Here is a 13,343-nt window from a genome sequence, read left to right as displayed (position 1 = left end):
GGCCCAGGCGCCCCGTCCCCCACCTTCCCTCCTCCGTCAGTCCCCGCTGTGGTCTCTGCTCCTTTCTGCTGTGTTATCTTTGCAAGTTAGTTATTGCCATGATATCTCCCCAACATGTAAAAAGGTAACATATTCTGAAATCGCTGTTTTGGGGACCTGAATTTTGACTTTCTCCTTAAAGAGCTGGTGCTCCTCCTGGCGACTGCCCGCGCTGGGCTTCGCCTCGCACACCTCCGCGACTCAACTCCCGCTCTTCTTGAGCCGTTTCTGGGCTGGGCCCCTGCTGCCTCCTTCTGCCCTTCCTCTGAGCTCCTGGAGCATGAAGGGGACATAGGAAGCTGGGAACTCAGCAGATGTCAGCCTTTGGCCTGGCGTCAGAGGATGTTTCCACTTGGGCTCGTACAGACCTCCCGGAAAGGTCTGACCGCTGTTGTGTAGCACGCACGTCCGAAAACAAGGATTCGCCCCCGCAGCCGAGGTGTGGCACTGAGAAGGGACTCGCGTCCACTGTTTGAGATCCCACGGTCTGGCTCTCGGCCCTGCACGACTCCTAGAGACTGCCGTGCCTGCTGTCCTCACACACAGGACACGCAGGTCTCCCTTCCGGTAGAGCTGCCGTATTTCCTATGTGCAAGGAATTTTAAGCAAGGAAATCGGAAGACCTGAGTTTTAAATTGAGTTTCGTCCCTTCTGGAACCAAGGAGGCCATTTAGCTTCTCCCTGTAAAATCGTCGTGTTCCACCAGCCTGCTAACACACGGCCGCTGAGAGAAGCACGCTCGCCGGCGGTTGGAGCACTTGAGGTATCTGGAACGTTCTGCAACTCGAGGGCTCCTCTTTGTTGCTGCCGTTCTGTTGAACGGTTACTGTTTGCCGGGGCCTTTCTTCATGTTTCAGTGGATTGACTCATTTAATCTTCACAAAAACCTTAGGAGCGGTAGACCCCATCACTGTCCCCAGTTGACGGATAAGGTAACTGTGTTAGTCTGGGTCTCCGGAGCAGCAGACGCCAAGATGGGGTTAGCTGTGGAAGCGACGTGCCGCAGGGGGTGGGGGGCGGGGGGGAGCCCGCGGGGTGCACCTGACACCCGTGGAAGGAGCGGGAACCGGGGGACTGGGGAGGCGGCGGCTTGGCCTGCCACACGGCTCACAGGACCGCTTGGCTGGCCGTCAAAGGGAAGTCCCAGCCACGGTCACGCGCCAGAGGAGCCCTGCGTCTACGTGGAACGGTCCTGTCCCTGTACCGCTCTGTGCGCGGGCCCCGGGTGGGAACAGCCACCAAAAGTGGGGCCCTGGGATAGCAGCTGTGGCCTGTGGTCAGTGATGTCCCCTGAAGCCAGGAGCCATGTCCTTTCTCGGTCTCTCTGATCCTGAGGCACAGAGCTAAGGGACTCAGCCGAGATCGCACTACCGGCAGGTGCGGAGCGGGATTTCGCCCTGGCGGTGTGAGTCAGGGCCCTTGCTGGGATCCGCTGCCCCTCCAGACCATGTCAGTCCCTGCGGCGGGAACCATCAAACAGGATGTCAAACGTGGGCACACGAAGGTGGGCATTTGAAAATGACACCAAGGAATGGGTCCTGTTTATAAACATCATCTCAAAAAGTTAAGCATATTTTTGAGACATCCTTATCTTGCCATCAGCCCTCCGCAGGCTTCTCTGACCCTTTCCTGGGGTGGTTTTGATGTTAAGGCCCGTGGGGTATCTCAGAGCCACGAGTTCGGTGAGCTGACAAGGTCAGCTTGGTTCCTCCTCACAGACGAGCCGTAAGAACAGTCTTCTGGTTTCAGAATTCCAGGACTGTGACTTCCGTAGTGTTCTGAATTCTGAGAGTTGGATCATTGGTGCCTTTGAAACTGGGAGTTTTTACGGTTTGGTTTTTCTGGGTTTTTTTGTTTGTTTGTTTGCTTTTTCAATCACGTACATTTTCCCTGATCATTCAAAAGCCCATTTTCTGACTCTTCTGTGATCTTCTCCTCGGAAGTGCGAAGACCTGGGCCACGTGCCCTGTCTTGGTTCTCCAGAGTTCTCGTTGTTTCTGCTCCTTTGGTGTATGCTTGTAAAATATCTCCTTGGTGTTAAGCATTTCCTTGGTTCTTGTAACTGAGGCTTTTTCACCCCAGTGGGCAAATGCCCCAAAGATCAATTCAAGGCACTCTAAGCAGAGGAGAACTAAATAGTCGATAAACACTTGGGAAAAGGTTCAGCCCCTCGATCAAGGTAAATTGAACATTTCGGAATTACCACTTGACAAATCAATGAAATTAACACCGAAATCCACAAAACCAGCACACACGTTGGTGTGAGGCTGGTGAGAACGTGTCCTTAGAGACCCTGGTGGTTGGTACGATCTTCTGTAGACCAGGGAGGCACTCCATGGTGAGAGGCCTAAGACGATTGTGTCATTTCTGGGCCCCAACTTTGGGGATTTTGTCCAAGGACAGAAAACAGTGAGACATTTCTGTATCCTGTACCTAAACGCTGTAAGTGGTCCAGATCGGCAGTTTTTGAGATCTTTGCGGACTATCACGGTGAAATAGAACGTGACACCAAAGTAATTGTGTCCCCAGATCATTGCCTTGACCTCGGAAGGAGGAGCATGGGCAGTTTTAGCAGTTTGATGAGGGAAAGCCCTCAGTCCTACATACATATGCTTGCTGTCTCCCTGAGGGTCACAGCTAGAGTACCAAATCCCCCTGGAAAATACTGGATGCGACTCCATCTCAGAGGGAGGGCAGAAGCCCTGTTTGAATCAAGGGTATCTCCTTTAAAAGAGCAGTTTCTCATTTGTTTGGGGATAATTGGAGTTTGTCTCACGGACAGTGAGCTGCTCTGGCCTGTTGCTCTGGGAGGGGGTGATTAACGCTTTGTCTCTGTTTCCTGCAGCATCTCAGTACGACTCCGCTCCGGTGAAATCCTTTTTCTGCAGGATCCGGTAAGTCTAGGGGCTTGTGAGAGGCAGGAACGATGGGTTACACTCTGATTTGGGGGGGCCCTTTTTAGATTCTTTTCTATTCAGCTAGCACTGAGTTCTTGCCACAAGAAGTTCGTGTTTTGATTGAGGAGACGCAGCGTACACTCAAAATGACGAGATAATAATGCAGTCCGGACAAAGAACAGAGAGATCATTCTTAGCCGGGGGGGGGGGGGGTGCTCGCGCGCTCTCGTGCTCTCTCTCATGTGCTTTCTCTCTCTTTCTCACTAGGAACCGCTGGATGATGTTAAGTACACTTTCAAATGCCCATTGTTTGGGGATCTGTTGGGTTTTGTTTGCTTTTTGACTCGGTCACATTTAAAATTAATTTTTGAAATTTTACTTGATTTAAAAAAAATTTTTTTTTAAGCAAGCTCTGCGTCTACAGTGGGGCTTGAACTTGTGACCTGGTGAGATCAAAGATACACACTCTACCGACTGAGCACAGCCAGGCACCCCTAACTTCCTAAATTTTAAATAACTAAAGAAAGTAAGATACCTATGTCTAAGGGAAGGATTTAAGGTCAGACGTAGTGAACTGGAGAAAACTGACCCAAGTTTTAATCGTAGCTGGTCTCTGATAGGATTTGTTAGTGATTTTTTTCTCTCTGAATTTGCTGTGCTGTGTTCATGTTACTTTTGCAATAAGGAAATGTGGTTCAGTGACATCACGATTGCCAGCGTGGGTACTGAAGTTACTAAAGGGTCCAGATGTGGAAAACTAAAGAGGAAAGTCCTTGTAATGGACCAGTCAGCACTCCGCGGGTTGGAACCCTTGAGCTCACAGCGTTCCAGTGCTTGGGGAAGGCTACCCGGGGAGAGGGCTGCAGGAGGGAGGGCTGTGTTGGTCCATTCAGTCCTCACAGAGGAACTGTTAACGAAGACCTTAGAACAGCGCTCACCACGGACTAAGTGCTGTTGTATTTATTTTGCTAGTAAATATATTTCTTTGCCTTCTCTGAGCCAGGCAAGATTACGGGTGCAAAGTCTTGCCCTCGTGGACCTTCCATTCTGTGTGTGGAAGGGAGACAGTTAACAAACAGGTACCTACATGTGTGCCCACTGGCGGCAAGTTCCATGTGGAACAGTGGAGGAGAGGGAAGGAGTGGGAATTCTGGGCAGGGGAGAGATTACTAGTGTGTTCAGGGTGGTTAAGGAATGTTCTCTAAAAAGAAGCCTGATTGAAGCCAGAGCCTGAAGGTGGTAAGGGAGCGAGCCATACCTCTACCTGAGGGAAGAGTGTTCCAGACAAGTGCAAAGGCCCTGGGGCAGAGCATGCTTGGCCTGTGGGGGGCGTAACAAGGAAACTAATATGGCTGGAGAAGATGGCTGGAAGGAGATGAAGAAACAGGGACCAGAGCGTAGGGAGCTTTGACTTCCCAAAGGAATGTTTTGTTCAGGTTAATCATTTTTTTTTGAAAGCTTTACTTTCGGAATTTGCCAAATAACATGAAAGTAGGGGAGATAGTACAGTGCACTGGCACAGACTCACCATTCAGCTTCACTGACTTTAATCCACAGCCAGTCTTCTGTCATAGCTGCCACCGCCAACTCCTCAGTCTGCCCTCCCCCTGATGCTGAAGCAGTTTGTAGACTGTGGATCATTTCCTCCATCAGCATTTCAGAATGTGAGCGAAAACATAAGGTGCTCGTTCGTCTCTGTGATGCTCAAATGGTCTCGCTTGTGGCCAGCACGAACCCTTTCAGGTTCGCTCCAGTGCCGTGTGAGGGTACCCCCGTGGCGCTGACAGCTGCCTTTGCTCCGGGCACAGTGGCCCAGGCACCACCTAGACGTGTCCTACTGCACACGTGGAGTCCATCATTTCTCCCACGATCCCTCCTTCCTTGAGGTGGGAGATGGTATTACCGTCTGGAGACCAACCAGGCTTCACACAGCTTCTGGGAGTCCTCAGTGGACAGAGACAGGCCAGTTGCATTTTTCAGAGGGATGCAGCTTGGCCTAAGAGGACCTTGCCGGGCGCTGTGCTGGAGAAGGGGCAGGGAGGAGAGGCAGCGGGGAGAGAAGGGCTGTCACCGGGCAGTGGCAGCAGGAAGACACGGACATACCTTGGGGATTCCAGATGCCTTTGTTCAGGAGAGCTACTGGAGTTCATTAATGGACCAGTTTTGGGTGTGAAAGGAAAGAGCCGCTTCCTGGACCGAGGAGGGGAAGAGTCCGGAGCCTGGTTTTAGACAAGTTAATTGGCCTTGTCTGGTGGAACTTGAACTCTGCGGTGTTGACGGAGCATCGGGAGGTGGGTCTGGAGTTCAGGGAGAAGTCCGGGCTGGAGACAGGTGCTCGGTTCGTCAGCGCGTACAGAGCATGGAGAAGCCGGGGCAGGATGAGCCTGGGAGACGCAGGCCCAGGAACAGGCGGGAGACACAGGACAGCTGGAGGGTCAGGGTCAGGGTCAGGGTCAGGCTGCTCTTTTCTCAAATGGAAGCAGGGACACAGTTGGGAGCAGAGGCACCAGGACCTGCGGAGAGGCAAGGAAGCGAGGTGCGGGGCGGGGAGCACCAGGGCACACGGAGGTGGAGCTTCTGGGCATCTGAAGACCCTGACATGACTTCGGCCAGTGGTGGGTGAGGCAAGGTGTGACCCATAGAAACGGGGGAGTATGGATTCGGTTGTGGGCATGTCGCTACTAAGGGGACCACAGTGTATCCAAGGAGAAATGTCCTCTGGGAAGCTGGAGCTATAAAACAGGGTGAAAGGCTGGGAGTCGAGCTGCCCCTGCCCAGCTGGGCCAGGGCTCAGCCAGCAGGTTCTAGCCCTGCTTTCCTGATGCCTGCTCCCCCCACACAGGGCCCTGTGCCCATCCAGGTAGTCGTGAAGCTGTGCGACGAAGTCAGCCCCTCGCGAGAGTGTAGGTAGGGGTGGTGGAGAGCTGGCTTTGCGGGGCACGATCACAGGGAACCCTGATTGCTGTCATGTGGTACTTGGTTGAGGCATGTGAGGTAAAACCAGGAGGTCACATGATTTGGGTCAGAAGAAAAGTCGTGGAACGGCTGGTTCCACTTTTAACCCACTAAGCTGGTTCTCCATGAATCCTCTTTTTCATTGGATAAGGAATGAGTGTAATTATCCTTGGGCACTGAAAATGTAAACTAACATTTCTTTTTAAAATAAACACATTTAGGGGCGCCTGGGTGGCTCAGTGGGTTAAAGCCTCTGCCTTCGGCTCAGGTCGTGATCCCGGGGTCCTGGGATCGAGCCCCGCATCGGGCTCTCTGCCTGGCGAGGAGCCTGCTTCCTCCTCTCTCTCCGCCTGCCTCTCTGCCTACTTGTGATCTCTGTCTGTCAAATAAATAAAATATTAAAAAAAATAAAAAAATAAACACATTTAAACATTTTAGATTTGGATAGGTCTCTTTCAGAAATCACCAAGAAGGCGTTTCACGCTGGGCTCCCTGAATGCATCAGGACAGGTTACTCACCATGTCTGTGCTTTTCAGGGGAGGCCAAGACACAGAGCAAGAGAAGCATTACTGCCCAGTCCGGATTATCCCCTATCTGCTGCATGTACGTGGCCCTGCCCAGCTGGAATCTGAGCCCTGCTGTCTCACCCTGGTGGAGAAGATTCACTCTGGTTATGAAGGTAAGGCAGGAGGGTCTGCTTCTGGATCAAACGTAACCTGACAGCCGTGCAGGTAGGAGCATGTGGAAGCCTGTTGACTGCCGCTGCAGCACCAGAAAAGCGTGCTCAAGGCTTCATGTTGACCCTGAACTCTTGGGCATTTAGAGCTGATCTGCCATGGTGTCTCCGTTTCCCGACCCTGACTTCTCCATAGTTGTCTCCTTCAAGGTCAGTGCGGCCTAAGATCTAAGCACAGACTTGGCCACTGATACCCGGTCTGAACCATTCTATACTGGTGACTGGTGGCTTCTGGCTTCTGCCCTGTGTGAAACAAGAGCATGGAACTTGGGGGCACCTAGGTGGCTCAGTCAGTTAGGCGCCTGACCCTTGGTTTCAGCTCAGGTCACGATCTTACCAGTTGGGGGATCGAGCCGTGTGTCGGACTCCATGCCCAGTGGGGAGTCTGTTTGAGATTCCTTCCCTCTGCTTCTCCCCCACACTCACACACACACACACTCTCTCTCTCAAGTAAATAAATAAATCTTAAAAAAAAAAAAAGAGCATGAAAACTGTTGCACAGTTTCTTGTGAGGTCACAAGAATGAATTTGTATGTTTTAAGTATTCTGAAAGGCCTTGAGTGGAAGCTGTAGTTCTGTCCTCTGATGGCAGAACTACGTTTCCAAATTCATGCGTTAATACAGAAGCACTGACCGTATGAGCTTTCTGACCCAGATTTAAAAACCTGACACCAAATTCATTGTACTTAGTCACACAGCACCACCAAATACCACCAGACCCACCAGGCCTGACCTTTCATTTCCGCCAGCTCGGCCTGCTGAATTGTGATGAGCGATTCCGTGGACATAAACTCTACTTACAATGAACTTCAGTAGCCGTTGCACTTTGAGCTAATCAAAATGTAGTTGATAACGACAAGTATCATATAACATAACCGTAGCCTTGGCTTCTTGAAGGCCAGGTCCCCGAGTGAGATTTCTACCGTTTCATATGAGATACTGTTCCCTCTTTAATATAAGTGGTCAGTTAAGGGCATGACTAATTCAATATTTGCCTTTAGGTGAGTCTTTCTGTTTTTCGTAGCTCCTCGAATCCCGGTGGATAAAAGAATTTTTACCACGACACACACCCCAGGATGTGTCTTTCTTGAAATAGATGAAAGGTAAGTGCTTCTTTAAGCCTGAAAAAAATTTGTTTCTGAAAATAGAAATATGAGAACATTTACATTACGTTTACATACGTCCACATGATGAAACAGATGTCTAGCCATTTGCATGTTTGATTTGTTAGCTCGAAGTTTATGTTTTAATGTAAGGATCTTGCATATTCTACTTATAGAGTTTGCAAGTTGCATTTGATTTGGCAGTAGTCTGCTTTAGGTAAGTCAGGAATTGTTGCTCCATGTTACTCAGGAGGACAGTGAACGTGGACGTGGTACGGATTGTCCTCAAAAGGAGACTAAAACTCTAACTCTGGCCTCCAGCTCCTGTACCAACATGATTTCCATCAGACAAGTGCTTTCCTAAAATACCTTTCGATGAAATGTTTCTTAGTCTGAACTGAAGGGAGAAACAAAAGGAAAAATAAGATTTTTTTTTTTTTGGTAAAGCTAAGTTTACTTAATTTAAAGCATCATCAGTCATTTTGAACTAATGTCTTTTCTACTTTTTTTTGGTATTAAAGTGCTCTTAAAGAATCATGATAGCAGATAGTAGTCATTGCTTATTGTTGTTTTTTAATACTTTTATTTGGAAAGATAAACACTGTTATCCCCTGGTGATTACCCTCTGTTTCTTCCCACATTTATTTTTGCATTTACTTATTCGTGAAATCGGAAAATCGGGCACTCAGTGCACCATGGCACACGGAAGTGAAAACCAACAAAGTCAAAACGGTTGGCACAGCTATGATAGCTTTTCATTTTGATTTTTAAAAAATCTTAACATCTGAAAATAGGTTTATTTAATAATAGGTACCCTGAAACTAAACAGTAATTGATGAAATACTTTATATCATGGAATCTGTAGAGAGTAAGAATATTTAGCTGCAGATACCCTGGTAATGGCTTAAATTTATTGTATTAGAAAATGGTTGTGAATTTGGACACACAGAAAACACTCCTGGAGTCCGTTCTTTCTATATGACCATGAGAGCTGCGCACTCACTGCCCTCCCATGAAGCTCCATCCTGCACATGTCTTTGTGTTCCTGGTGTCTGTCTGTTTCCACCTTCTGGGAGACACTGTTTCCGCACAGTTTTAATCATACTGGATAAATGTGCACCCTGCTTTATTCACTTAACACCATCAGCAGTCTTCTGCATTACGATGTGACCTCTGTAAACTTTGTAAATTGGGAGGGGTGTCCGAGACCCCTGTGGAACTTGCTAAAAATACAGATTCCTAGACCCACCCCAGAAACTGATTTAGTTAGCCTGTGGTGAGCCTGTGAATCATTTTCTAGCAAGTTCCATAGGCGACTTCAACACATGTCCAGTGCCCAGCATCTCTTAGATTGTGGAACCATTACCCCACGGCCCCTTTTATAAATGCTGGAATGATATCTTCGGCATGCCTTTTCTTTTTCATAGGTAGAATTAAGTTAAAAAGTATTGTTGAAAGTGTATAAAGTCTGAAAATTACTTGCTGCATGTAACATGCTGTCTGTGCTGTGTGTCTATCCCAGAGCGGTGCCTTTGCTGGGTTATCTACCTCAGGATCTGATGGGAACATCCGTCTTAGCTTATCTGCACCCAAAAGATCGTTCTCTCATGCTCGCTGTACACCAAAAAGGTAAGGGCCTGCTTCTTTATAGGAGGAAGTTTTTCTGTAACCACTCCTCTGCTCTAATTTTTCATTTCATTTCGTGTTAGAGCTTCTCATAAGCTCTTTATCACTAGAGCTCAGCCTTTAACAAGTGAGCACTGTGTTGAAGCTGCTAAAACTATTTTTTTTCTGTTTTGACATCTGAAGAACTTACAAATAAATTCCTAGGAAAAATATTTGCACTAAATATGCATTCAATAAATTCTAATCTCGTCGTATTATCTTCTACAGTCTTGAAGTATGCAGGCCACCCTCCCTTTGAACACTCACCCATCCGATTTTGTACCCAAAATGGAGATTACGTCATCTTGGACTCCAGCTGGTCCAGCTTTGTGAACCCATGGAGCCGGAAGGTGTCTTTCATCATTGGTCGGCATAAAGTTCAAACGTAAGTCAGTCAGTGTTCATGGTTCTAGAAGACCGTTCATACCAAATAGTATTCTTCCACCCATGACTCCCTTTGACTCAGTTGACACATAACTAAATAAGGCACAGATTTTTTTTTTTTTTTTTGGTCTGCCAAGGACCTTGAAAGATTTCTACCTCTGTGATCTCATGATTCCCTTATGGAAACAGTCTAAGGAAATAGGCCTAAACATAGAAGAGCTTTATAAAGAAAAGATATATTTTGCACCATGTTCAATCATAATGGCGGACTTAGAGTAGCTTATATGTCAATCATTAAGTTCGTTCTAGACTATTTCTTTGACATGTTGTATTATTGGTCAAAGGAAATTTTTGCAAAGATTATATAACATGAGAAATTGATATATGAGATTTAAAAGGCAGCATACAAAATTTTTTATACTGTATGAATATAAATGTGTTCAAATGACACATAAACACTGTGAAGTAGAAAGAAGAAGAAAGGAAATAAAATACAAATTTTGACTCTATGTAGGGTAGTGGGGTGAGGTGTTTTTTGTGTGTGTATGTTTTTTTTTTTTCTTTTCTGAATTTTAAAGTTCTCTTTAGTGACCATGTAAACCATTTTATATCAGCTTCTGCTGTCAAATTCCTCTTGTGTCCATTTTATCAAATCTTTATTTTTAAAAATTAGATGCTTTAGTTTTTCTTTTCCTGACAACATGGCTGACTCTAGCCTCTTTGATCACTGCTACTTGTCCAGTGGCCCACCACTCTTGGAGCCTAAAATACTCCCAGTCCCTTGACTTTTTGGCTTAAAATTAAAATTGGCCTGTAAATTTCTCAGCTGGGCCATAGGTTCCCCTGTGGTATCTTTGGGTGTTTTTTTTTTTTAACATGGAAATTGTACTTAACTCTTTAGAATCATGCTAAGGCTGAGAAATCATGTCTTTTGTGTTTTGTCATACAGCTTTGTGCACATAAGCATAAAACTGAGAACGTAGGTGTACCAGTGAGACTTATTTTGTCATGTCCTAATGCTACATAATACAAGATACATAGCCATGGTGAGAAATGGTCCCAAGGTCCTCCTATGTCTTTGTGCTTTGGGGTTTGGCTTCTCAGTAGAGCAGGTCTGGAACCCTAATGGGAGAAAAGGGCTCCTTGCTGCCCTAACTCAAGGGACCAACTTCTGCTAGAAAACTAATGTAGTAACGAGGATAAGAAATATGACTGCCAAGTCATTGTTATTCCTGTTGGCCAGAAAGGACTTTTTTTTTCCTGGGAGGGAAATCTGTAGGGAAAGGAAAATAAAATCAGGTGGTTGCTTAGTAGGACTATAGGAAACCCTAGAGCAAGTACGATTGCTCTCATGAGGTGTCCCCTGGGTGTCTGTCCACTGGTCTTTGTGCCCTCCCCGTCAATGCCAGAGCCATGTCCTAGATGCCCCAAGTGTCCTTTCGGTGTGATTACATGACGTATGAAATTAACTGATGATGTAAGTCCTCACAGTGTTTGCAATTAAAAAAAAATTATATCAGCATTTGCATCTCAATTTCCAGGATGATGTGAGGGAAAAATTTAGAGTCTAGTAAATGTTCATCGCTCTTTTGAAATAATCATCCATTATATTTATACAACTGTTTTGACGAGTACTTATGGGTCACCTGCTATGCCAGGCATTGTGCTAGACCCTGAGACGAAGATGGTAGACCACACTTTCATCATCTCCCCTGACCTGCGGCTCACAGTGCAGTGGGAGAGCCCGGACCTAGAAATGGCATGTGTTAGTGGAGTTTTGGCAAGTGTGAGGTTGAAATGGGAACAATGAGGGGGTACAGTGAGGGTGTTCAGCGGGGAACCTAGCCACCTCTCTGTGGGCAGGCAGTGATGTGCTATTACCTCTCATCCTCCAGATAATATCCATATACTCGGCGACAGAGTAACTTTTGTAGAGGTCACTTGAGGAGGAGGTTGGGAAGTGGAGAGAAAAACCAGGTTTTCTCCCTGACCCCTCCAGCAGCGTCCTTCCATAGCCAGTGACCTAGCGCTGCATGGCATTTGCCACTTTAGGGTCAAGGCTGCATCTCCACAGCCTGCACATTCATTCTCTTGAGTTATGTGATTACCGACTAAAGGTACAACCTGGTTTTGTAGAAAGCTTCACGGACAGGAATAGATCTCACAACACAAAGCAGTTGGTTCTATTTCTGTTCCAGAATTTCATTTGACAAACAAACCAAATGTTTCTGGAATGTATCAAGCTCCCAGTGCATAGCCATATTTATCACGGGTCAGATGTAACCTTACCCCACCCCCCACCCCCCCGGGCCAAGACTGCTCCTTCACTGGTGGATTCATTCTCGTGTGTGCCTGGCACTGTTGGAGGTACCAGAGAGGTGAACACAGCAGGCCAGAGAGACTGACCCCACAGAGCTCACATGCCCATGGGAAGCTGGGGAGAACGGGTAGCAGACGGGCCAAGGGGGTGCTGTGTACAGTGTGTCAGGTGGTGCATCCAGGCACGGTTTGCCATCTATGTTCCACATACATCATGCTGTGTTGATAACTATCGGTGGGCACCACCCGTGGTCCGCGCACCATAGAAGACATTGCCATGGGGATCTGGACAGAGAGGGACATAGTCTCCAAAGGCAGAGCTCTACCTGACTACTTTTATGACACTGCTAATTAATAATTATTTCAGTCTTTGGGAAAGTATCTCAGTTCTTAGGGAATTGGGTTGTGTGTTAAAAGTTGTGGGAAACAGCAGGGTGGCAGAATAGAAAAGGGAAGGCCCTGGCTTTGGAGTCAGGCATGTAGATTCAAACCCTGACTGCTGCTTTTCAGGTATGGGTGTCAGCAAGTGACCCAACCTCTCTGGCATCACGATGATTCTTGCTTCATAGAGTTGTGAGGACTCAGGAGATGACATGTCTGACTCAGTGCATCACGTTAATAGTACTTGAGTTATTGAGGTACTGAGAGGCAATACTCTGTGGTGGCAAAAGTGTACTCCAAAGCCTAGACTCTGGTCCCTTCATGAATACCTGTTTAGACTTTACCAGCTAGGTGACTTCGAGAAGTTTTCAGCTCCAGTGAAGGAGGTAATACTTGCTAGAGCACTTGGAATGGTGCCTGGCACATTGTAAGGGTTTGGAAAATGTTATTCTTGTTGTATAAAAGTGCCATGGTTCCTGTCACATAGAAGGTCCTAAATGAACATCATTTTCTTCTCTGTGGTGTTTTCTGCTGGCACATCTTCCTCTTGCTGTGTTCAGGTCGTGGTTTTGAAATGCTCTAGTGTAAACAAGACTGGAGGTTTTGACAGCCACAGTTGCACCAAGAGTTGGGTTGCTGAAGTGATTAGGTATATTAAACATCAAATGTTGTTTGGCGGACCTAGGGTCTTAAAATTTCTACAATAGGTTACTCAGTTAATGTTAAATTTTGAGACCAGTCGTTGTTGCAGATATTTTGGTATCTAAAGAGGTTACTCCTCACTGACTTTAGATTTCTGCAAAACAATGCTGACGTAGATGTTGATAAATTAGCGCTCTGGGCGATCCAAAGAAGCCTCATAA

General features: G+C 47.0%; 1 protein-coding gene across 9 annotated transcripts in view; it reads left to right on the top strand.

Moving 5' to 3' along the window:
• Nucleotides 1-13,343, top strand: part of PER3 (period circadian regulator 3) — a 58,005-nt gene that overhangs the window by 5,816 nt on the left and 38,846 nt on the right. For all 9 annotated transcript variants that reach the window (XR_013966656.1, XR_013966657.1, XR_013966658.1 and 6 more), the window contains exons 6-10: nt 2,885-2,933; nt 6,429-6,571; nt 7,653-7,731; nt 9,254-9,360; nt 9,625-9,781. Coding sequence is in view for 4 of the 9 variants with exons in the window: in XM_080800574.1 (XP_080656700.1) it covers nt 2,885-2,933; nt 6,429-6,571; nt 7,653-7,731; nt 9,254-9,360; nt 9,625-9,781 (535 nt within the window). In the remaining 5 variants the exon portion in view is untranslated. The remainder of the gene's footprint in view (nt 1-2,884; nt 2,934-6,428; nt 6,572-7,652; nt 7,732-9,253; nt 9,361-9,624; nt 9,782-13,343) is intronic.

This window comes from Martes martes (assembly GCF_963455335.1).
Source record: "Martes martes genome assembly, chromosome: 4".
Classification (NCBI taxonomy): domain Eukaryota; kingdom Metazoa; phylum Chordata; class Mammalia; order Carnivora; family Mustelidae; genus Martes; species Martes martes.
The sequence above is the reverse complement of the archived record's forward strand: the minus strand, read 5'-3'. Positions and strand labels throughout refer to the sequence as shown.